At 50.9% G+C, this 15,859-nt stretch overlaps 5 protein-coding genes across 5 annotated transcripts; 2 read left to right on the forward strand and 3 right to left on the reverse strand.

Moving 5' to 3' along the window:
- Positions 1 to 49: 49 nt before the first annotated feature.
- Positions 50 to 3,247, reverse strand: BROUX77_007543 (uncharacterized protein; the record flags this gene model as incomplete). Its single annotated transcript, XM_073752649.1, has 1 exon — positions 50 to 3,247. One exon carries the CDS (start codon positions 3,245 to 3,247, stop codon positions 50 to 52), a length of 3,198 nt encoding a protein of 1,065 aa, XP_073601836.1.
- Positions 3,248 to 3,744: 497 nt separating this feature from the next.
- On the reverse strand, positions 3,745 to 4,788 carry BROUX77_007544 (uncharacterized protein; the record flags this gene model as incomplete). The annotated part of the gene is made up of 1 exon (XM_073752650.1): positions 3,745 to 4,788. One exon carries the CDS (start codon positions 4,786 to 4,788, stop codon positions 3,745 to 3,747), a length of 1,044 nt encoding a protein of 347 aa, XP_073601837.1.
- Positions 4,789 to 6,181: 1,393 nt separating this feature from the next.
- BROUX77_007545 (uncharacterized protein) lies at positions 6,182 to 7,318 on the forward strand (the record flags this gene model as incomplete). The annotated part of the gene is made up of 1 exon (XM_073752651.1): positions 6,182 to 7,318. The coding sequence occupies one exon, from the start codon at positions 6,182 to 6,184 to the stop codon at positions 7,316 to 7,318; it is 1,137 nt and encodes a 378-aa protein (XP_073601838.1).
- Positions 7,319 to 7,675: 357 nt separating this feature from the next.
- On the reverse strand, positions 7,676 to 12,604 carry BROUX77_007546 (uncharacterized protein; the record flags this gene model as incomplete). Its single annotated transcript, XM_073752653.1, has 2 exons — positions 7,676 to 8,524; positions 8,921 to 12,604. The coding sequence occupies 2 exons, from the start codon at positions 12,602 to 12,604 to the stop codon at positions 7,676 to 7,678; spliced, it is 4,533 nt and encodes a 1,510-aa protein (XP_073601839.1).
- Positions 12,605 to 14,275: 1,671 nt separating this feature from the next.
- On the forward strand, positions 14,276 to 15,049 carry BROUX77_007547 (uncharacterized protein; the record flags this gene model as incomplete). The annotated part of the gene is made up of 1 exon (XM_073752654.1): positions 14,276 to 15,049. One exon carries the CDS (start codon positions 14,276 to 14,278, stop codon positions 15,047 to 15,049), a length of 774 nt encoding a protein of 257 aa, XP_073601840.1.
- Between the last annotated feature and the right edge of the window lie 810 nt (positions 15,050 to 15,859).

Here is a 15,859-nt window from a genome sequence, read left to right on the forward strand (position 1 = left end):
CTAACTGACGTCTTCCTCCACAGGCCCGACTGTCCACCTCAGGAACCTATCATTGTCCCGAGTCGTTGGCTGTACCCGGAACCCTAATCCTTTCTTCGGGCCCTATCCGTAATAAGGCGTCGGTATCGACCAGAAGGTCGACTGGTTCCCAGCCAGGTCTGACGTAGCCTTTCCATTTGACTTTGACTTGCTTGACACCGTTAGAAGTGCGTTCGCCTAGGATCTTTTCGACCTCCCAGTATTCTTCACCATTGATGACTTCCATAGGTGCTGGTCGATCGTCGTGAGTCTTTTGGGAAGGGAAAGCGTCGTTGGCAGCTGAGCGAAGGCGATCGGCATGGTAGACGTCGTGAGCAGTTGTACCCGGTACTTCAAGACGATAAGTGTGAGGGGTAACTTGTTCCAACACTTTGCAGTATTGGTATTTTGCTCTAAGTTTCCTGCCGAGGCCTGAGCCTTGTTGTTCAGGGCGTAGGGTGAGCCAAACGTATGAGCCTGTAGGAAAATCTGGTGCAGGACGTCGGTGTTCATTCTCGCGTTGCTCCATCTCCGCTCGTGACAGAGAAAGGTTGGCGTGGGCCCATTTCTGGGCGTCTCTCAGGCGTTGGATGACCCTCTCAGCCTGTCCGAGTGGACCGTTATTGTCGGGTTCGACAGGCAATGGTGGTGCGGCGAAGACTCGTGGGTGGTAGCCGTGAGACAAGAAGAAAGGTGAAACATTAGTGGCAGAAGATGGGGTGGCATTGATGCTGAACTCGACCATGGGCAGTAGATTGAGCCAGGCGGGGCCTTCAGCGCTGAGTTTGGCAAGTTTGACTTTGATCTCAGCGTTCATCCTCTCTGCAGCTCCATTGGTAGCCGGATGGTAAGCTGTTGTGGTTAGCCTTTCGATCTCTAGGCGTTTGCAGAGGTGTCGCCAAGCTGCGTTGACAAATTCGCGGTCAGACAAAATAGATTTTGGCATGCCGTGGTGTCGGTAAAAGTGGTGGAAGAACATATCTGCAACAGATTCCATGTCGAGGGCGTCGGCGGGAATAAGGATGACGCCCTTGGATAGACGGTCTATAACAGTTAGGACGTGGGTGTAGGTGATGCCGCCTTTCTGTGCTGGTTCCAAAGGTCCGATAAAGTCGATGGCAATCTCGGCCCAAGGCTGGTCGGGAATTGGCAAGGCTTTGAGGGTGGTGTCCTTGTTGTCGCGACGAATGTTAGAACTACCACAAATTTGACAGTTGCGGCAGAAACGGCGGATATCTTCGACGTAGCGGGGCCAGAAAAACTCTCTAGACAGCTCGACTTGCATGACGTTCTTTCCGGGGTGCAGCATCATGGGCGAGTCATGAATGTTCTGTAGGATGGCGGTTCTCAATGGCTCGTTAGTAGGTACCCATAGTTTATTCCGAAATCGAATAGCGGATTTGGCGTCCAAAGAGCAGTCGGAAATGTTGACTCTCAACTTGTGTCTGATTGTTTCGGGCCACTGTGACAGTCCATCTGTCAACGCTTTATGGATAATGGCGTATTCATCATCGGCAGCACAGGCATCAGACCAGAGTTCCCGTAAGGCAGGCGGAAGTTCGGGGGTAGAAGGGGCTTCTGGCGTGTTGGTGGTTTGTGTCGAGAAAACTTTCAGGCCGTTACCGTCGTGGTGCAAGATAGTGGCTAGTCGGTCGTTGTAGCGCGCGTCATTCGTGTTGTCTGGGGTGTCGCGGCGAGAGAGAGCATCTGGGAGAGGGGAGAGTTTACCAGGACGGTGGACGATGGTGCAGTTGTATTCGCTCAAGGTCAGGTACCATCTAGCTTGGCGTTCGGACAAGTGCTGCAACTTGGTAAAATGCAGCAAGTTTTTATGATCTGAGACGATGGTAAACGTCTCCTTCAGGCCCTTGAGTTCGCCACGCCATTCCTTCAGGGCACAGACAACAGCCAACAGCTCTTTGTCGTGGATCGGGTAGTTGCATTCGGCGGCAGTCATTTTGCGGCTGAAATAAGCACAAGGCCTAGTTGATCTATCGGGCTGCGTCTGTAGAAGCGCTGCACCGAGACAGTAGCCAGACGCGTCTGTCTCAACAACAGTTGGCAGATCTGGATTGTGCGTGCAGAGGACAGGGGTCGAGGTGAATGCTTCTTTTAGAGCCTGGAAGGACTCTTCTTCCTTTTCGCCCCACTGGAAGGCCTGGTCTTTCTTTGTCAACTGTAGCAAGGGAGTCGCTAGAGTAGTGAAATTTCTGACAAAGGTGCGGTAGAAATTGCATAGACCGAGGAAGGCTCGAACGTCCCTGACCTTCTTGGGCGTTGGCCAGTCCGACACTGCAGAGACTTTGGTTGGGTCGGTTGAAATCTTGCCGGGCTCAAGGATGTATCCCAGGTACTTCACTTTCGATACCGCGAACTCACATTTATCAATGTCGATTGTCAGTTGGCCCTCCAGAACCTTTGCTAAAGCCAAGTTGACCTTCTCGTAGTGGTCCTCTAACGTGCCGTCGGTATAAATCAAGATGTCATCGACGTAGGCAGAGCACCACACATCCAAGTATGGGCGTAGCAGACTGTTCACAAAACTTTGGAACTCTGCAGGCGCGTTGGCCAGACCAAAAGGCATGACGTTCCACTCAAAAAGGCCTTGTCGCGTTCGAAAAGCGGTCTTCCACTCATCTCCCTCGGCGATTCTGATGTTATGAAACGCGGAAACAACGTCGAGTTTCGTAAACCACTTAGCTTTGGAAGCATTAGCTAGGGTCTCGCTGATGTTTGGGAGTGGGTACCGATTCTTTTTCATAGTCGCGTTTAGTGCACGATAATCTACACAGAAGCGGAGGCCGCCACCAGGCTTTTTCACGAATAGGATGGGAGCAGCAGCAGTGGACTGGCTGTGGCGAATGTAGCCTTTTTCCAGCAATGAAAGAAGCGTCTGGCGAAGAACCACGAGTTCTTCTCTGGTCATGCTATAAAGGGGGCCCCATGGAGCTTCTTCGTCGGGCACGGTCAACTCGATCCTATGATCCTGGCCAGGCCGGCGGGGAGGCATCTTTTTAGCAAATTGTGCGTCTGGATCAAACACCTTGACCTTGTCGTGCTCGATCCAAGCTGGGATCTTCTTTTTCCACTCTCTGGGGTTGGCTGGTACTCTATCTTTCTCCAAACGGGCCAAGGCTTTATTGATATCTTCGATTGAAGCTGCAAAAACCCGCAGCTTATCTCTCTTGGCGGCGCGGAAGAAGGTGCTCGCTCTGTTTATTCGTACCATGGTAGAGCGGAAGGTATGGTTTGTCGTCGCCTTTCCTCGAGCGACAATGCCGGATTTAAATCTAACTGTGTCGGCTTCACAGTCTATCCTTGCCCCTTGTTTCTTGAGCCATGGGTATCCGATCAGGATGTCTTCGGCTAATTTTGGTACTACCCACGCCACATGTTTTTCTATGTGGCCCGATATGTCAATTTTAAACACGGCTAGTCGGTCAACCGTGACGGTACTCTTTGAATTAAATGGTACCAGCGTTCTGGGACGCGAACTGAAAAGCGTATCAAGTTTCCATTTCTTTACAAGGTCACTGCTGATCATAGAGGGGGAAGCGCTACCGGTGTCAATCAATGCAATCACGGGACAAGTGTTGTTGATCACTGCATCTAATTGAATTGATGTGTTGGTAATAGATCTATTCAACTCTTCCCATTCCTTCACAGCAGCCTTGTCGTCTTTGAAAACCTGCTTGGGCCTCTGACCACGACTTGGGGCAGAGGCGATCAGTTTCCCGAGTCCTCCTCGGCGGTCTCGTAATATTCTTCGCCCTCTTCTTCGAGTACAGGAGGAGGGAGGTTCGTGGCTGCGCGAACACTCTGTTGTACCGGGGGGCGGGCACGCTCGAATGGGCAGTTAGGGGACATGTGGCCACCAGCGCCACAACGGAGGCACAGTCCTCTGGCTCTTCGTGACTGGAGTTCTTCCTTGGAGACCCACTTGGCACGACGGGGGGCACTGTTATGGGTGGGCGCCCAGTCCATGGCATCAGGGGAGTGTTGTGCCGGGACATTGCGGAACTGGGACGTCCGGGCAGGGTTCCTCGGAGGGTGGGCATGCCGACACTCGTCGAGTTTTTGCCAGGCATTAAGCACCTGTTGTGCGTATTGTTCGTAGGTTGGGGGGTCTGGGAAACCAGCCAGGGCAGACATCACTTGCCCGGGGAGGGTGCGCCTCAGATTCATTATGCGCTCTTCGTGGCTCAGTCTATAGCAGCCAGCGATCTGCATCAACCGACTGACCCGAGCCAAATGTTCCGGAGCAGAGACACCTCGGCATTTGAGGGTGTGCAGCTCCAAGAGTGCACGACGGGAAGCTGAGGTGTCCTCGAAGCAGCTGTCCAAGAATTCCAGGAACTTATCCACGTTCTCCAACGATGGATCGCGGCTCATGCGGGCAATGTAGGTCTGTGTCTGGAGCAAGGCATTGTCGGCTAACAGACCGTAACAGTGCAGAATGAACCCTCCTGCGCCGTTGAAGTGACTGTGGTCGTAGCGGTACTTCATCTCCACGTATGACCGGTACGTTGGGTAGAGATCAGGCCGCGTATGGTCATAACGGACCGGGCGGAGGTCGGAGGAGGTGTTTCGCACAACCACTGGGGTCGCGGGGGCGGAGTTGGGGAGTCCCTGCATTTCGTTATTGTGAGCCATTGTTGCTTCGTGGAAAACCTCTGGCTCACCGGGGACTTCTGGTAGTATGCTGTCTTCTCGGAAGCTGTGGTGGAAGGAAGAATCGTCGTCAGAGGGTGCAAAATAGTTTGGGGCCATAGGGTTTGGCCGCTGTGGATATTCAAATGGCAAAGTAAAAGAAAAGTAAAAATATATCTCGATCCCTCGTCGGGTCGGCGGTAAAGTAAAAAAAAAGGAAAGATAAGAGTGACTTAAGGAAAAATAAAAAAAAAAAAAAAAAAGGAAAAGGGAAAGGGGGGTTTGAGAATTCGAGATGATGTTAAGGTGTGATTACGCTAAGCTGGATCTTCACAGAAAGGGACACAGAGGGACAAAGATCTCGAATTGAAGAATCAAAACTAAACTCTCTAAATGGTGTAGAAACAATGCGACTATTTATCCTGTTGGAAAGGGAGGCAACCGACGATCGGCGGCGACGACAACTAGTTCCTCTAGGAAGTGCCGTTAGTCTTGGTTCTGGTCTGGCATTAGTTTTGCCGTACCAGCGCCGGACTAGTCCTTCGAGGATACGCCGTTAGTGTTGGTGTCGGGCTTCCGTCGGTCCTTAAGGGTGCAACCCCAACATCCCCTGTCCCCAGTGTCGACAGCACTGAGGACAAATATGCTGTCATGAATAGCTATCCTGACACTGCTCATGCTAAGGGTTATGCATGAGACCTACCCCACTCTTCTTTTCCACAACGCCGAAGGTCGGCGACCTATGAAGATGCGCTTATGGCACAGGTTGGTCTGTGTAGATCGTGAGTTGATCAACGGATATGAGGTTGTCGTGGGATGTGCTGAGCACGGGTGCTCTGATAGACGTTGTTCTGCTGCTGCGGAGTTTTCTTGTTGCAATTGCCATTGCGTGCTTAGGTGGGGGTTGTTATCTGGTTCGATTGTTACGAACCTGTTACGTCTTGTTTACACGAGACTTATCTTTTGTTCGTAGTTAGATGTTGATTGTTTCTAGCTTGGGAAGACAGAGTTTTGTCAGGAGCGCCGACAACATAAATATCGTCGTCTCCTGCCCTGAGTTGATCAGGTTTACTCTTGTTCTCCAAGCTTAACAATCACATGCACTTGCTTACCTTCTTCTTCTTCTTTATACCATTCTGTTCTTGCTTTCTTTGCAGTTCAACCTTTCTTCTTCTTTGAAGTGTGTGATTGTTCCTCCTCCTTCCTCTTTGTGCCGCTCTATTCTCAGAATAGCCATCTAAGTTGTGTGTTGCCTCTTCATCTCAACCGACCATACGTCTTAGCACTCTGTCTAACTGACGTCTTCCTCCACAGGCCCGACTGTCCACCTCAGGAACCTATCATTGTCCCGAGTCGTTGGCTGTACCCGGAACCCTAATCCTTTCTTCGGGCCCTATCCGTAATATTTTGTTAAGCTTCATTTGAAGACCCGACGCTATTACAACTTTGGCTCTCTTTGGCACTTTTTTCTCTCCTCATTTATTTTTCCCTCTCTATTACGTTTCAACTCGCAATGGCCCTCACTCGCGAAATGATCGAGCATCTCAATACGTTCCTCCTGTCGATTCCTGACCGAACTCCTGAGAACTGGCATCTCGGTGCCCTTCCTAGGGAGTTCAGTGCTGAGATCAAAATGGCTATTGTGGCGGCTTACATGTCTGGTCTGCGCACCGACGATGGTGCCCCGCCCATCCCCGTTGGCTCTGTTCCTGATGCGGCTCAGGTTTACTGGGCTGCGTTCCAGGCTGGCGCTGAAGCCCGCTTCAACTCCCTTGAGTCTCTTCCCCGAGTCAAACGGGAAGAGGATGCCGATCCGTTGAAAGAGGCCGACAAGCATCTTGATGTCGTGCCCTATGATGGCAATCAGCAAGGCTTCCAGGCGTTCCAGAGGCAACTTGCGGTCAAATTTGCTGCTGCACCCAAGCACCACCGCACGGAGCAGCGCAAGCTGATGACTGCCTTCTCCTACCTTAGAGATGGCGCTCTGGATTGGGCCATGCCTCGGATGGACCCGGCCACTGGACACATGAACTTTGAAACGTACGACGATTTTATGAAATCGTTAGCTGAGGCTTTCGATGACCCTGACTGGCGCATGACTGCGACCCAGCAGATCTTCGACTTAAAGCAGACAGGTACTTGTACTGCCTATCACTCTGCTTTTACAACGCTGTTGAAGAAACTCGGTTGGGCCGACGCTGATTTCACCATTGCACTATTTCAGCGAGGCCTCAAGCCCCACATACAGGACGCTCTGGCTTGGAACACCTATCCTGCCCCTAAGGGAACGCTTGATCAGTTCGCTAATTTCTGCAACACGCTGGACAATACGATCAACAACCGAACCCGGGGAAACAACGGGAAAATCCAACCGCCTCCTGGTGTGGTCCCCTTTCAGCAAGATTCTCGTTCGAGAAATGCTGGCGCCCAAAAAGCTGTCCCCAACACCAAGCCAGCTAAGGGTACCTCTGCAGGTCCCGATGCCAACGGTCTACCCTTCCGTAAGACTGCTGACGGCAAAATGGCAAAGGGTGTTTGTTGGAAGTGTGGCGCAAAGGACCACATGCTAAAGGCTTGCCCCAAAAACAACCTTGCTCTTCGCGCAGCTACTGTGACGGGTTGTCTAAGTACGGAGAAAACTCATAGTTAGGTCCAATGCTGTTTATTATCTTTAACATAGGGAAGAAAAGAAAGAAAAGGAAGAAGAAAATCCAAACTAAAGATGGGGGAACTGGCTCTGCTTTATAGGCGTTCGACAATCCAGTTGTGTGCGCCCCACCAGGGCAACCAGCCCTATGACCCCTGTACAATAAAAGTGGAGCAACACCCGTGCACATAAAAGTGGGTCCCGACCCCTGTGACACAAAAAGTGGGTCGCACCCTGGTCGACTAAAAGTGGGTCCACAAACCCTAACCCGAAAGTGGACCCAACTTCAAATCACACAAAAAGTGGGTCAACATGGATCAGCCCAAAGATGATCCAACGTCGGGTCCACGACCCGTAACATTACCCCCCTCCTCTCATCCGTGTGCGGGGGCCCGTCATAGCGCCAGTCTGTGGCTCTCCAACGTCATCCTCATCTCCAAACTCGGCTTCGAAAGTCTCCAGTGCTTCCGTCTCCTCAAAGTCGGCTCGCGGTCTCCAGTCTGGCTCTGCATACCCTGCCCATTTGACAAGTACCTCTCTGCGGTAGCCTCTTCCTACGCGTCTCCGGCGGCTTCTCAAGATTCGCTCGACCAAGTATTCAGGCTCTCCATATTCGTTCTCTTCGAGCGCGGGGGGTTGCGTGTCGTCGGTCTTTTGGGAGGGGAGTGGATTCCCGGCTGCTCTCTTGATCAGGTCGACATGGAACTTCGGGTAGATATTCGTAGGCACATCAAGCTCGACAACGTGGGGAGATACGACTTTCGTCACTCGGTATTTGGCGTTGACCCACGACATTTTCTTGGAAATCTGGGGTGTCGAAATGTTCTTTAGCTTGAGCCACACTAGGTCGCCTACTTCGAAACGCTCTTGGCTGCTGCGTGACTTGTTGGCCTGATTCTCCATTTCTTGCTGTCGTGACGCCATGGCGGCTTGTGCCAACTCCCAGCCTTCACGGAATCTCTCAACGAATCTCTCGGCGTCTTGCTGTTCCAGTGTCTTCGGCGACTCTTCCGGTTGGACTTGCTCGATCGTGTCCACATGGTAGCCGTGGGTGAGGAAAAACGGGCTCACCCCCATGGACGTATTGCGGTTGTTGATGGCTAACATTGCGGCAGGCAACAGTTCCGGCCAGTCGTACTGGGAATAGGTAACGAACGCTCTCATGTACGCCAACACTTCCTGGTTCATCCGTTCCGTGGCTCCGTCTGTCTGGGGATGGAATCCCGTGGATAGTCTTCTCTCGATGCTGGTTAAACGACATAGGCTGCTCCAAAATTCGCTCGTCCAGTTGGTTCCTCTGTCTGACGTGAGGGCGTGTGGGAAGCCGTGATACTTCCAGTGACATTGCAAGAATCTCTCGGCGCAATGTGTCGCTGTCATTGTTGTCATCGCTTCAAGGGTCACAGCTCCTGTCAATCTGTCGACAATCACCATCAGATATCTCGGGTCGCCGTGCTTCCGTGCCGGCAGTTCAGTCATGAAATCGATTCCCAGCTCTGAATGTGGTCTTTCTGGTATCGGTAGTGGTCGCAGTAGTCCTTTCTTCCGTTCTCGCCAAACTTTGGATCTTCCGCACACGTCGCAGTTCGCACAGAAGCGACGTACATCTCTTGAAATACCGGGCCAGAAGAAGTCGCGCGATAGGATGGCAAGCGTGCCGTCTCGTCCCGGGTGGCCAGTAACGTGTGAATCATGTGTACTCTGAATCAACGCTGTCCGTAGGGGCTCCCAGTCTGGTATAAAAAGCTTCTGTCGATATACAAGGGCGCCTCGGTTGTCGAATTCACATTCGGCTATGGATATAGCCACCTTCTTGGTCAGTGTCGGGGGAAAACTTCTCTCTGCGGTCGCTAGAGCCTTGTACATTTCGTGGAAATCGCTGTCCTTCGTCTTTGCTTCGTCCCACAGGCGCTGTAAATCTTGCTGCGAAAATATCTGGTCTCCGTGGGGGACAATGTCGGTTCTCTGAACGATCTCCGCCGGGGACAGAGCTACTGTCGTTGCTTCGGGAAGCCAGTGATCCTTGACTAGCTTCATGATTCGAGATTTGAGTCGCTCATCATCCTCGCCCTGGGGGGTGTCCTGCTCTCGTCGACTCAACGCATCGGGCTTTCCGTTCTTGACTCCTGCTCGAAACTCCAGTTGGAAATCATACTCTGAAAGTGTCTGTGACCACCGAACCTGTCTCTCCGATAGCTTGCGCGTTGTCATGAAATATTGAAGATTCCTGTGGTCGGTAAGAATCTTAAACGGGGCTCCAAGACTCTTTAGTTCGCCTCTCCATTCTTCAAGACACTTTATGACAGCCAACAACTCTTTATCATGGATCTCGTAGTTGACTTCGGCGGGGCTCAGCTTCTTTGAGAAAAATGCAACGGGGCGGAGGCTTCCAGTCTCGTCGACCTGCGACAGCGTACCTCCCAGTGCCCATCCTGAGCAGTCGCACTCTACTATTGTAGGCCGTTCTTCATCCCACATTGCTAGCACGGGGGCTCTCATGAAGTCGTTCTTCAGCTTCTCAAAGGCTTGATTTTCTGTCTTGCTCCACTTCCACGGCTCTTCTTTCTTCGTAAGTCGAACTAGCGGCGCTGCAACTTCGCTGAATAACGGGATAAATTGGCGGTAAAAATTCGCAAAGCCAAGAAAACTGCGGACGCCTTTCACATTCGTCGGAGGCTGCCACTCGCGGATTGCAGCCACTTTAGCGGGATCAACTTTTATCCCCTCTCCGGCCTGGATGATAAAGCCCAGGTACTTCGTCTCGGTCACTGCAAACTCGCACTTGTTCAGGTCTAAACGTAGACCAGCATCGCCCAATCTCTCCAACACAAGGTTCACTTTTCTCATGTGGTCCTTGTGACTTCCGTCGGTGTAAATTAGTACATCGTCAAGGTACGCGGAACAAAAGTCGTCCAAATAGTCGCGGAGCGTGCTGTTGATGTATCGTTGAAACGTGGCGGGTGCTCCGGATAGTCCAAAGGGCGTAACTAGCCACTCGTATAGGCCGAACCTGGTCCGGAAAGCGGTTTTCCATTCGTCGCCTTCTGTGATTCGTATCTTGTGAAACGCGGCGCGGACATCGACCTTGGTAAAATAGCGTGCCTTGGCTAGCGCTCTCAGAGTTTCACTGATTAGCGGCAGCGGGTAACGATCTTTCTCGGTTATGTCGTTCAGTGCTCGATAGTCCACGCAGAATCGCAGACCGCCTCCGGGTTTCCGAACAAACAGGACAGGGGCGCCTCCGGGGGAGCTGCTAGCGCGAATCCATCCCTTGTCTAAGTGGTCTGCGAGCGTCTTGCGCAGAACCAATAATTCATCTCTCGACATGTTGTACAGGGGGCCCCATGGGACCTCTTTGTCTCGTCCTTGTTCGTCTTTCTTCATCTTTATAGCGTGGTCGATGCCTGGTCGGTTGGGCGGTAAATCTCCTTCGCCATCGTCTAGGAAAATCGGTGCTAAATGCTTGAGTTCCTGCGGGAGTCTCTCGGAAATCTGTTCTCTTGTGAGGCGGGCTTTCACTTCGAGGGCCTTGTTGATGTCTTGAATGGAGGCCGAAAACACTTGTAGCTTCTGTTTGCTCTTCCTTCCTCGTCGAATCTCTGCGGCAAAAACTGCTGCCATCACCATGCTTGCTTTGGGGGCGCCAGCGTGCGCTTCACGCCAGCCTTTCTCTCGGACAATAAGTCGGTCTCCTTGATCCTTGAAGGTAATCATTCGCTCTTTCGCGGAGTACACGACGTCGTTCTTCTCCATCCAGGGCTTTCCCAGGATCATGTCGTAGGCTAAATTCGGTATCACGTAACCGTAGACTCTCTCTTTGCGACCGTCGATATCAATGTCGCACACTGCAATTTCTGAAATCCATCTCTTCTTCGTGTCGTTTTCTGCAAGTAGTAGCTCTCTTCTCTTCACGGGGATACGCTGGAGACCCCGTCGCTTGACTAAACCTTCGTCAAATGCTGATGTTACCAAGCATCCAGTGTCGAGCAGTGCGTCACAATAAAAGAAGTTGTTGACGAAAGTCTCGATCAAAAACGGTGTGGAATGCATGTGGTTGACTGCATCAGCATGGACGATGTTGGTGCCGGTTCTCTTCTTGCGTCTTCTCTTCTTTAAACTCAGGGGCCGAAATTCGTCTGGGTCTACTCTTGTGTCCGCATCGTGTGGAACACTCTCGATAATCTCGTCCATCGGCTCTGAAACTTCTGGAATCATTGCATGGTTCATTCTCGCTGGTCGACGACTCGGGGCAAACTTCGGGCAGTCAAGAGACCGGTGGCCCGTGGCAAGGCAACGGAAACAGGCGTTGCCAGACTTTGCTTTCTCTTTTTCATCTGCAGATCTCCAAGGTGCACGGGGTTTGACGGGACGGGTGCGTTGGCATTCATTGCTCGGGAGCGGCGTGTGGAAGGCGTTGACACTCATTGTCACGTGTTCTTCATCATTGTCGGGGTGCGGTTGCTGGTCCACGACGCTCGGGGTTACAACTTTGGCGGACATTGTTTCTGCTTTCGTCTGGCTGTACCACGTCAAAGTCTTCGACGGGTCCTTGGAACTATATCCTGGTAGCGCTTCCACTCGTCCCGCTACTCTCTTTACTTTCTCAACCCATCTTGGGTAGTCGTCGTTGGGGAGGTTTTTGACTGTGAGGTATACCTGAAGTGTCGAGTTTATGGCGGAGTTCAGGTGTAAAATCTTAACGCGGTCGGGCCAGTCCAAACCTCCACATAAGCCAACTTGGTGCTCGAAATCTTGTAGGAAAGACACAAAACTCTGGTGACTTCCCATCTGTATAGCGCAGAGCTTCTGGCCTGCCTTCTGGATCGCGTCCTTGTCTTCAAACTGGTCGTTGATGTGCTGAAGAAAACTCTTCCAATCCCAATTGTGTATGGCGCCATCGGTGAACCATTGTTCTACTCTCGCTTGTTGCTCAGCGTGAATACTCATGAAAATGCTGAGACAAATTGCTTGGGAAGACCCGATGACGTGAGCTGCGATTTGCGCGCGGACCTTCAACTGTTTAAAATATCTGGGGAAGGACAAAAGCTTTCCATCCCACTCTGGCCACGGTGCGTTGTAGCGGTGGTTAATCATCGGTTGTGAAGGTGGTAGGGCAAGTGCAGGCGCGGGAGGAGCCGGGGCTTGTAGTTTCGCGTGGTTCTGTAGTATCATCTGGACTATTGCGAGTTGCTGAGGCGTAAATACCTCTAATCCTGGGGTATTGGTGGGCTGCTCCTGTTGGGAGTCGCGGGGTAGCCCGGACAGAACATCTTCTGACTTGTCGTTCATCGTTAAAGTATGCTATCTCACGGCAGGCTTCTAAGAGAACATAAGGGGTAATGAAGCTTCCTCACAAGCTTCTAAGACAACAAGGGGTCATGAAGCTTCCTAACAAGCTTCTAAGATAACAAGGGGTAGTGAAGCTTCCTCACAAGCTTCTAAGATAAAAAAAATGTGATGTTAAAGATAATATGTGACGGGTTGTCTAAGTACGGAGAAAACTCATAGTTAGGTCCAATGCTGTTTATTATCTTTAACATAGGGAAGAAAAGAAAGAAAAGGAAGAAGAAAATCCAAACTAAAGATGGGGGAACTGGCTCTGCTTTATAGGCGTTCGACAATCCAGTTGTGTGCGCCCCACCAGGGCAACCAGCCCTATGACCCCTGTACAATAAAAGTGGAGCAACACCCGTGCACATAAAAGTGGGTCCCGACCCCTGTGACACAAAAAGTGGGTCGCACCCTGGTCGACTAAAAGTGGGTCCACAAACCCTAACCCGAAAGTGGACCCAACTTCAAATCACACAAAAAGTGGGTCAACATGGATCAGCCCAAAGATGATCCAACGTCGGGTCCACGACCCGTAACAGCTACTGTCCCTTCTCCCTCCACTTCTACCCGGGCTCCCTCGACGGCCCCTGCGCCTGATGCGTCAAAAAACTAGAAGGGCTACCGACCCATTCCCCTCTGGTCCTGGCTAGCCCTGACGCTGCTGATGAGGGTCTCTTGAGAATCAGCACTTGTTCTCTTGATAATGCTATCGATTATGGTAACTCTCCCCCTCTGGTTATTCCTGTGACAGTGAATAATTCCATTGAGGCCTACGCTATGGTGGATTCGGGATCAACAACTTGTTTTGTGGATTCTGAATTTATAGCAAGGCATCAGATTCCTACTGTTCTCAAGGCCAGAGCCGAGTCGCTCCATGTTGTTGATGGTAGTGAAACTGCTGCGGGTAAAGTGACCCACCAAGTTCCTTTGTCCCTCTCTTTTCCTAATTATTCAGAAACTTTGGTTTTTCAAATCACGAAGCTTGGGGGCTACCACATCATCCTGGGGAAATGCTGGCTCGACGCCCATAACCCGGAAATTTCTTGGCCTTCCAATACGCTCAAGATATCGGTTACTTCTACCGCCGATGGCAATGCTGTGGCAGCTTCTGATTCTTCTTCTTCTTCTTCTTCTGTTTCGACTGCTTCTACTGATTCTGGCGCTTCGTTTGATTTTTCTTATACAAAAAACGACAAAAATATTGCTTCTACCGCTGGCAGTCAGATTGAGGGATCTGCTCCTGCTTCAGCCACTTCACCCCTTCCTTCTTTTATTGCACAATCGTCAGCTGTGTCTTGTTCCTGTGTGACGGTGTCGTCTCAGGCTTTGCATCGCTTTGCCAAAGCTGAGAAACTACAGATTTATCGTGTCACCGCTCAGGAAGTCCTGGATTATCTCAATCAGGAGGACCTAACTCCGGAACAAGAGCATGCACGGCTCCTTGAACGCATCCCGAAGAAATACCATGACCTACTTCCTCTGTTCTCTCGAGAAGGTGCTGATCAACTACCACCTCACCGGGACATTGATCATGCGATTAACTTCGTTCCCGATGCGAAATACCCCAAGGCCCCGCTGTACGATATGACTCCACTCGAGTTACAGGCTGTCAAAAAATATCTAGATGGCATGCTTGCTAAAGGCTTTATTTCCTCTTCCTCTTCGCCGCTGGCTTCCCCGATTCTTTTTGCTAGGAAGCCAGGCAGTTTACGATTCTGTGTTGATTTCCGAGCCGTCAATGATATCACCATCAAAGACGTAACTCCTCTGCCTCGGATCAATGAATCACTGCGCACGGCGGCTACGGGAAACATTTTTACAAAGCTGGATCTGAGAGCTGCGTACCACTTGATTCGCATCAAGAAAGGTGATGAATACAAGACAGCTTTCAGAACTCGATATGGCATTTTTGAGTACAATGTGATGCCGTTTGGGCTCACCAATGCTCCTGCCACGTGTCAGAAATATGTCAGCGAGGTCTTGTCGGAGTATTTGGACATATTCTGTGTCTGTTACTTGGATGATATCCTGGTGTTCTCTCTGAACCAAGAGGAACATGATGTTCATGTGCGCAAAGTCCTGCTAAAATTAGCGCAGGCCAGTCTGTTTGTCAAGGGTGAAAAATGCGAATTCGACAAGACTGAAACTACCTTTGTTGGCTTTGTTATTTCAGCCGATGCTCTGAAGATGGACCCCGCTAAAGTTGCGGCTGTCCGTGAGTGGGAGGCTCCCCGAACTGTTAAGGGAGTCCAGTCCTTTTTGGGTTTTGCCAATTTCTATAGGAGGTTCATCCGTGACTTCTCTAGAATCTGCACACCTCTCTTCGAGTTGACTAAAAAGACGCAATCTTTTGTCTGGTCCTCTGAATGTGAGGCAGCATTTCACACCCTGTGTCATGAATAGCTATCCTGACACTGCTCATGCTAAGGGTTATGCATGAGACCTACCCCACTCTTCTTTTCCACAACGCCGAAGGTCGGCGACCTATGAAGATGCGCTTATGGCACAGGTTGGTCTGTGTAGATCGTGAGTTGATCAACGGATATGAGGTTGTCGTGGGATGTGCTGAGCACGGGTGCTCTGATAGACGTTGTTCTGCTGCTGCGGAGTTTTCTTGTTGCAATTGCCATTGCGTGCTTAGGTGGGGGTTGTTATCTGGTTCGATTGTTACGAACCTGTTACGTCTTGTTTACACGAGACTTATCTTTTGTTCGTAGTTAGATGTTGATTGTTTCTAGCTTGGGAAGACAGAGTTTTGTCAGGAGCGCCGACAACATAAATATCGTCGTCTCCTGCCCTGAGTTGATCAGGTTTACTCTTGTTCTCCAAGCTTAACAATCACATGCACTTGCTTACCTTCTTCTTCTTCTTTATACCATTCTGTTCTTGCTTTCTTTGCAGTTCAACCTTTCTTCTTCTTTGAAGTGTGTGATTGTTCCTCCTCCTTCCTCTTTGTGCCGCTCTATTCTCAGAATAGCCATCTAAGTTGTGTGTTGCCTCTTCATCTCAACCGACCATACGTCTTAGCACTCTGTCTAACTGACGTCTTCCTCCACAGGCCCGACTGTCCACCTCAGGAACCTATCATTGTCCCGAGTCGTTGGCTGTACCCGGAACCCTAATCCTTTCTTCGGGCCCTATCCGTAATATTTTGTTAAGCTTCATTTGAAGACCCGACGCTATTACAACTTTGGCTCTCTTTGGCACTTTTTT

The sequence above is a fragment of the Berkeleyomyces rouxiae genome, assembly GCF_048999995.1.
Source record: "Berkeleyomyces rouxiae strain 22BRR77 chromosome Unknown BrBRR77_ptg000012l, whole genome shotgun sequence".
Taxonomy (NCBI): Eukaryota; Fungi; Ascomycota; class Sordariomycetes; order Microascales; family Ceratocystidaceae; genus Berkeleyomyces; species Berkeleyomyces rouxiae.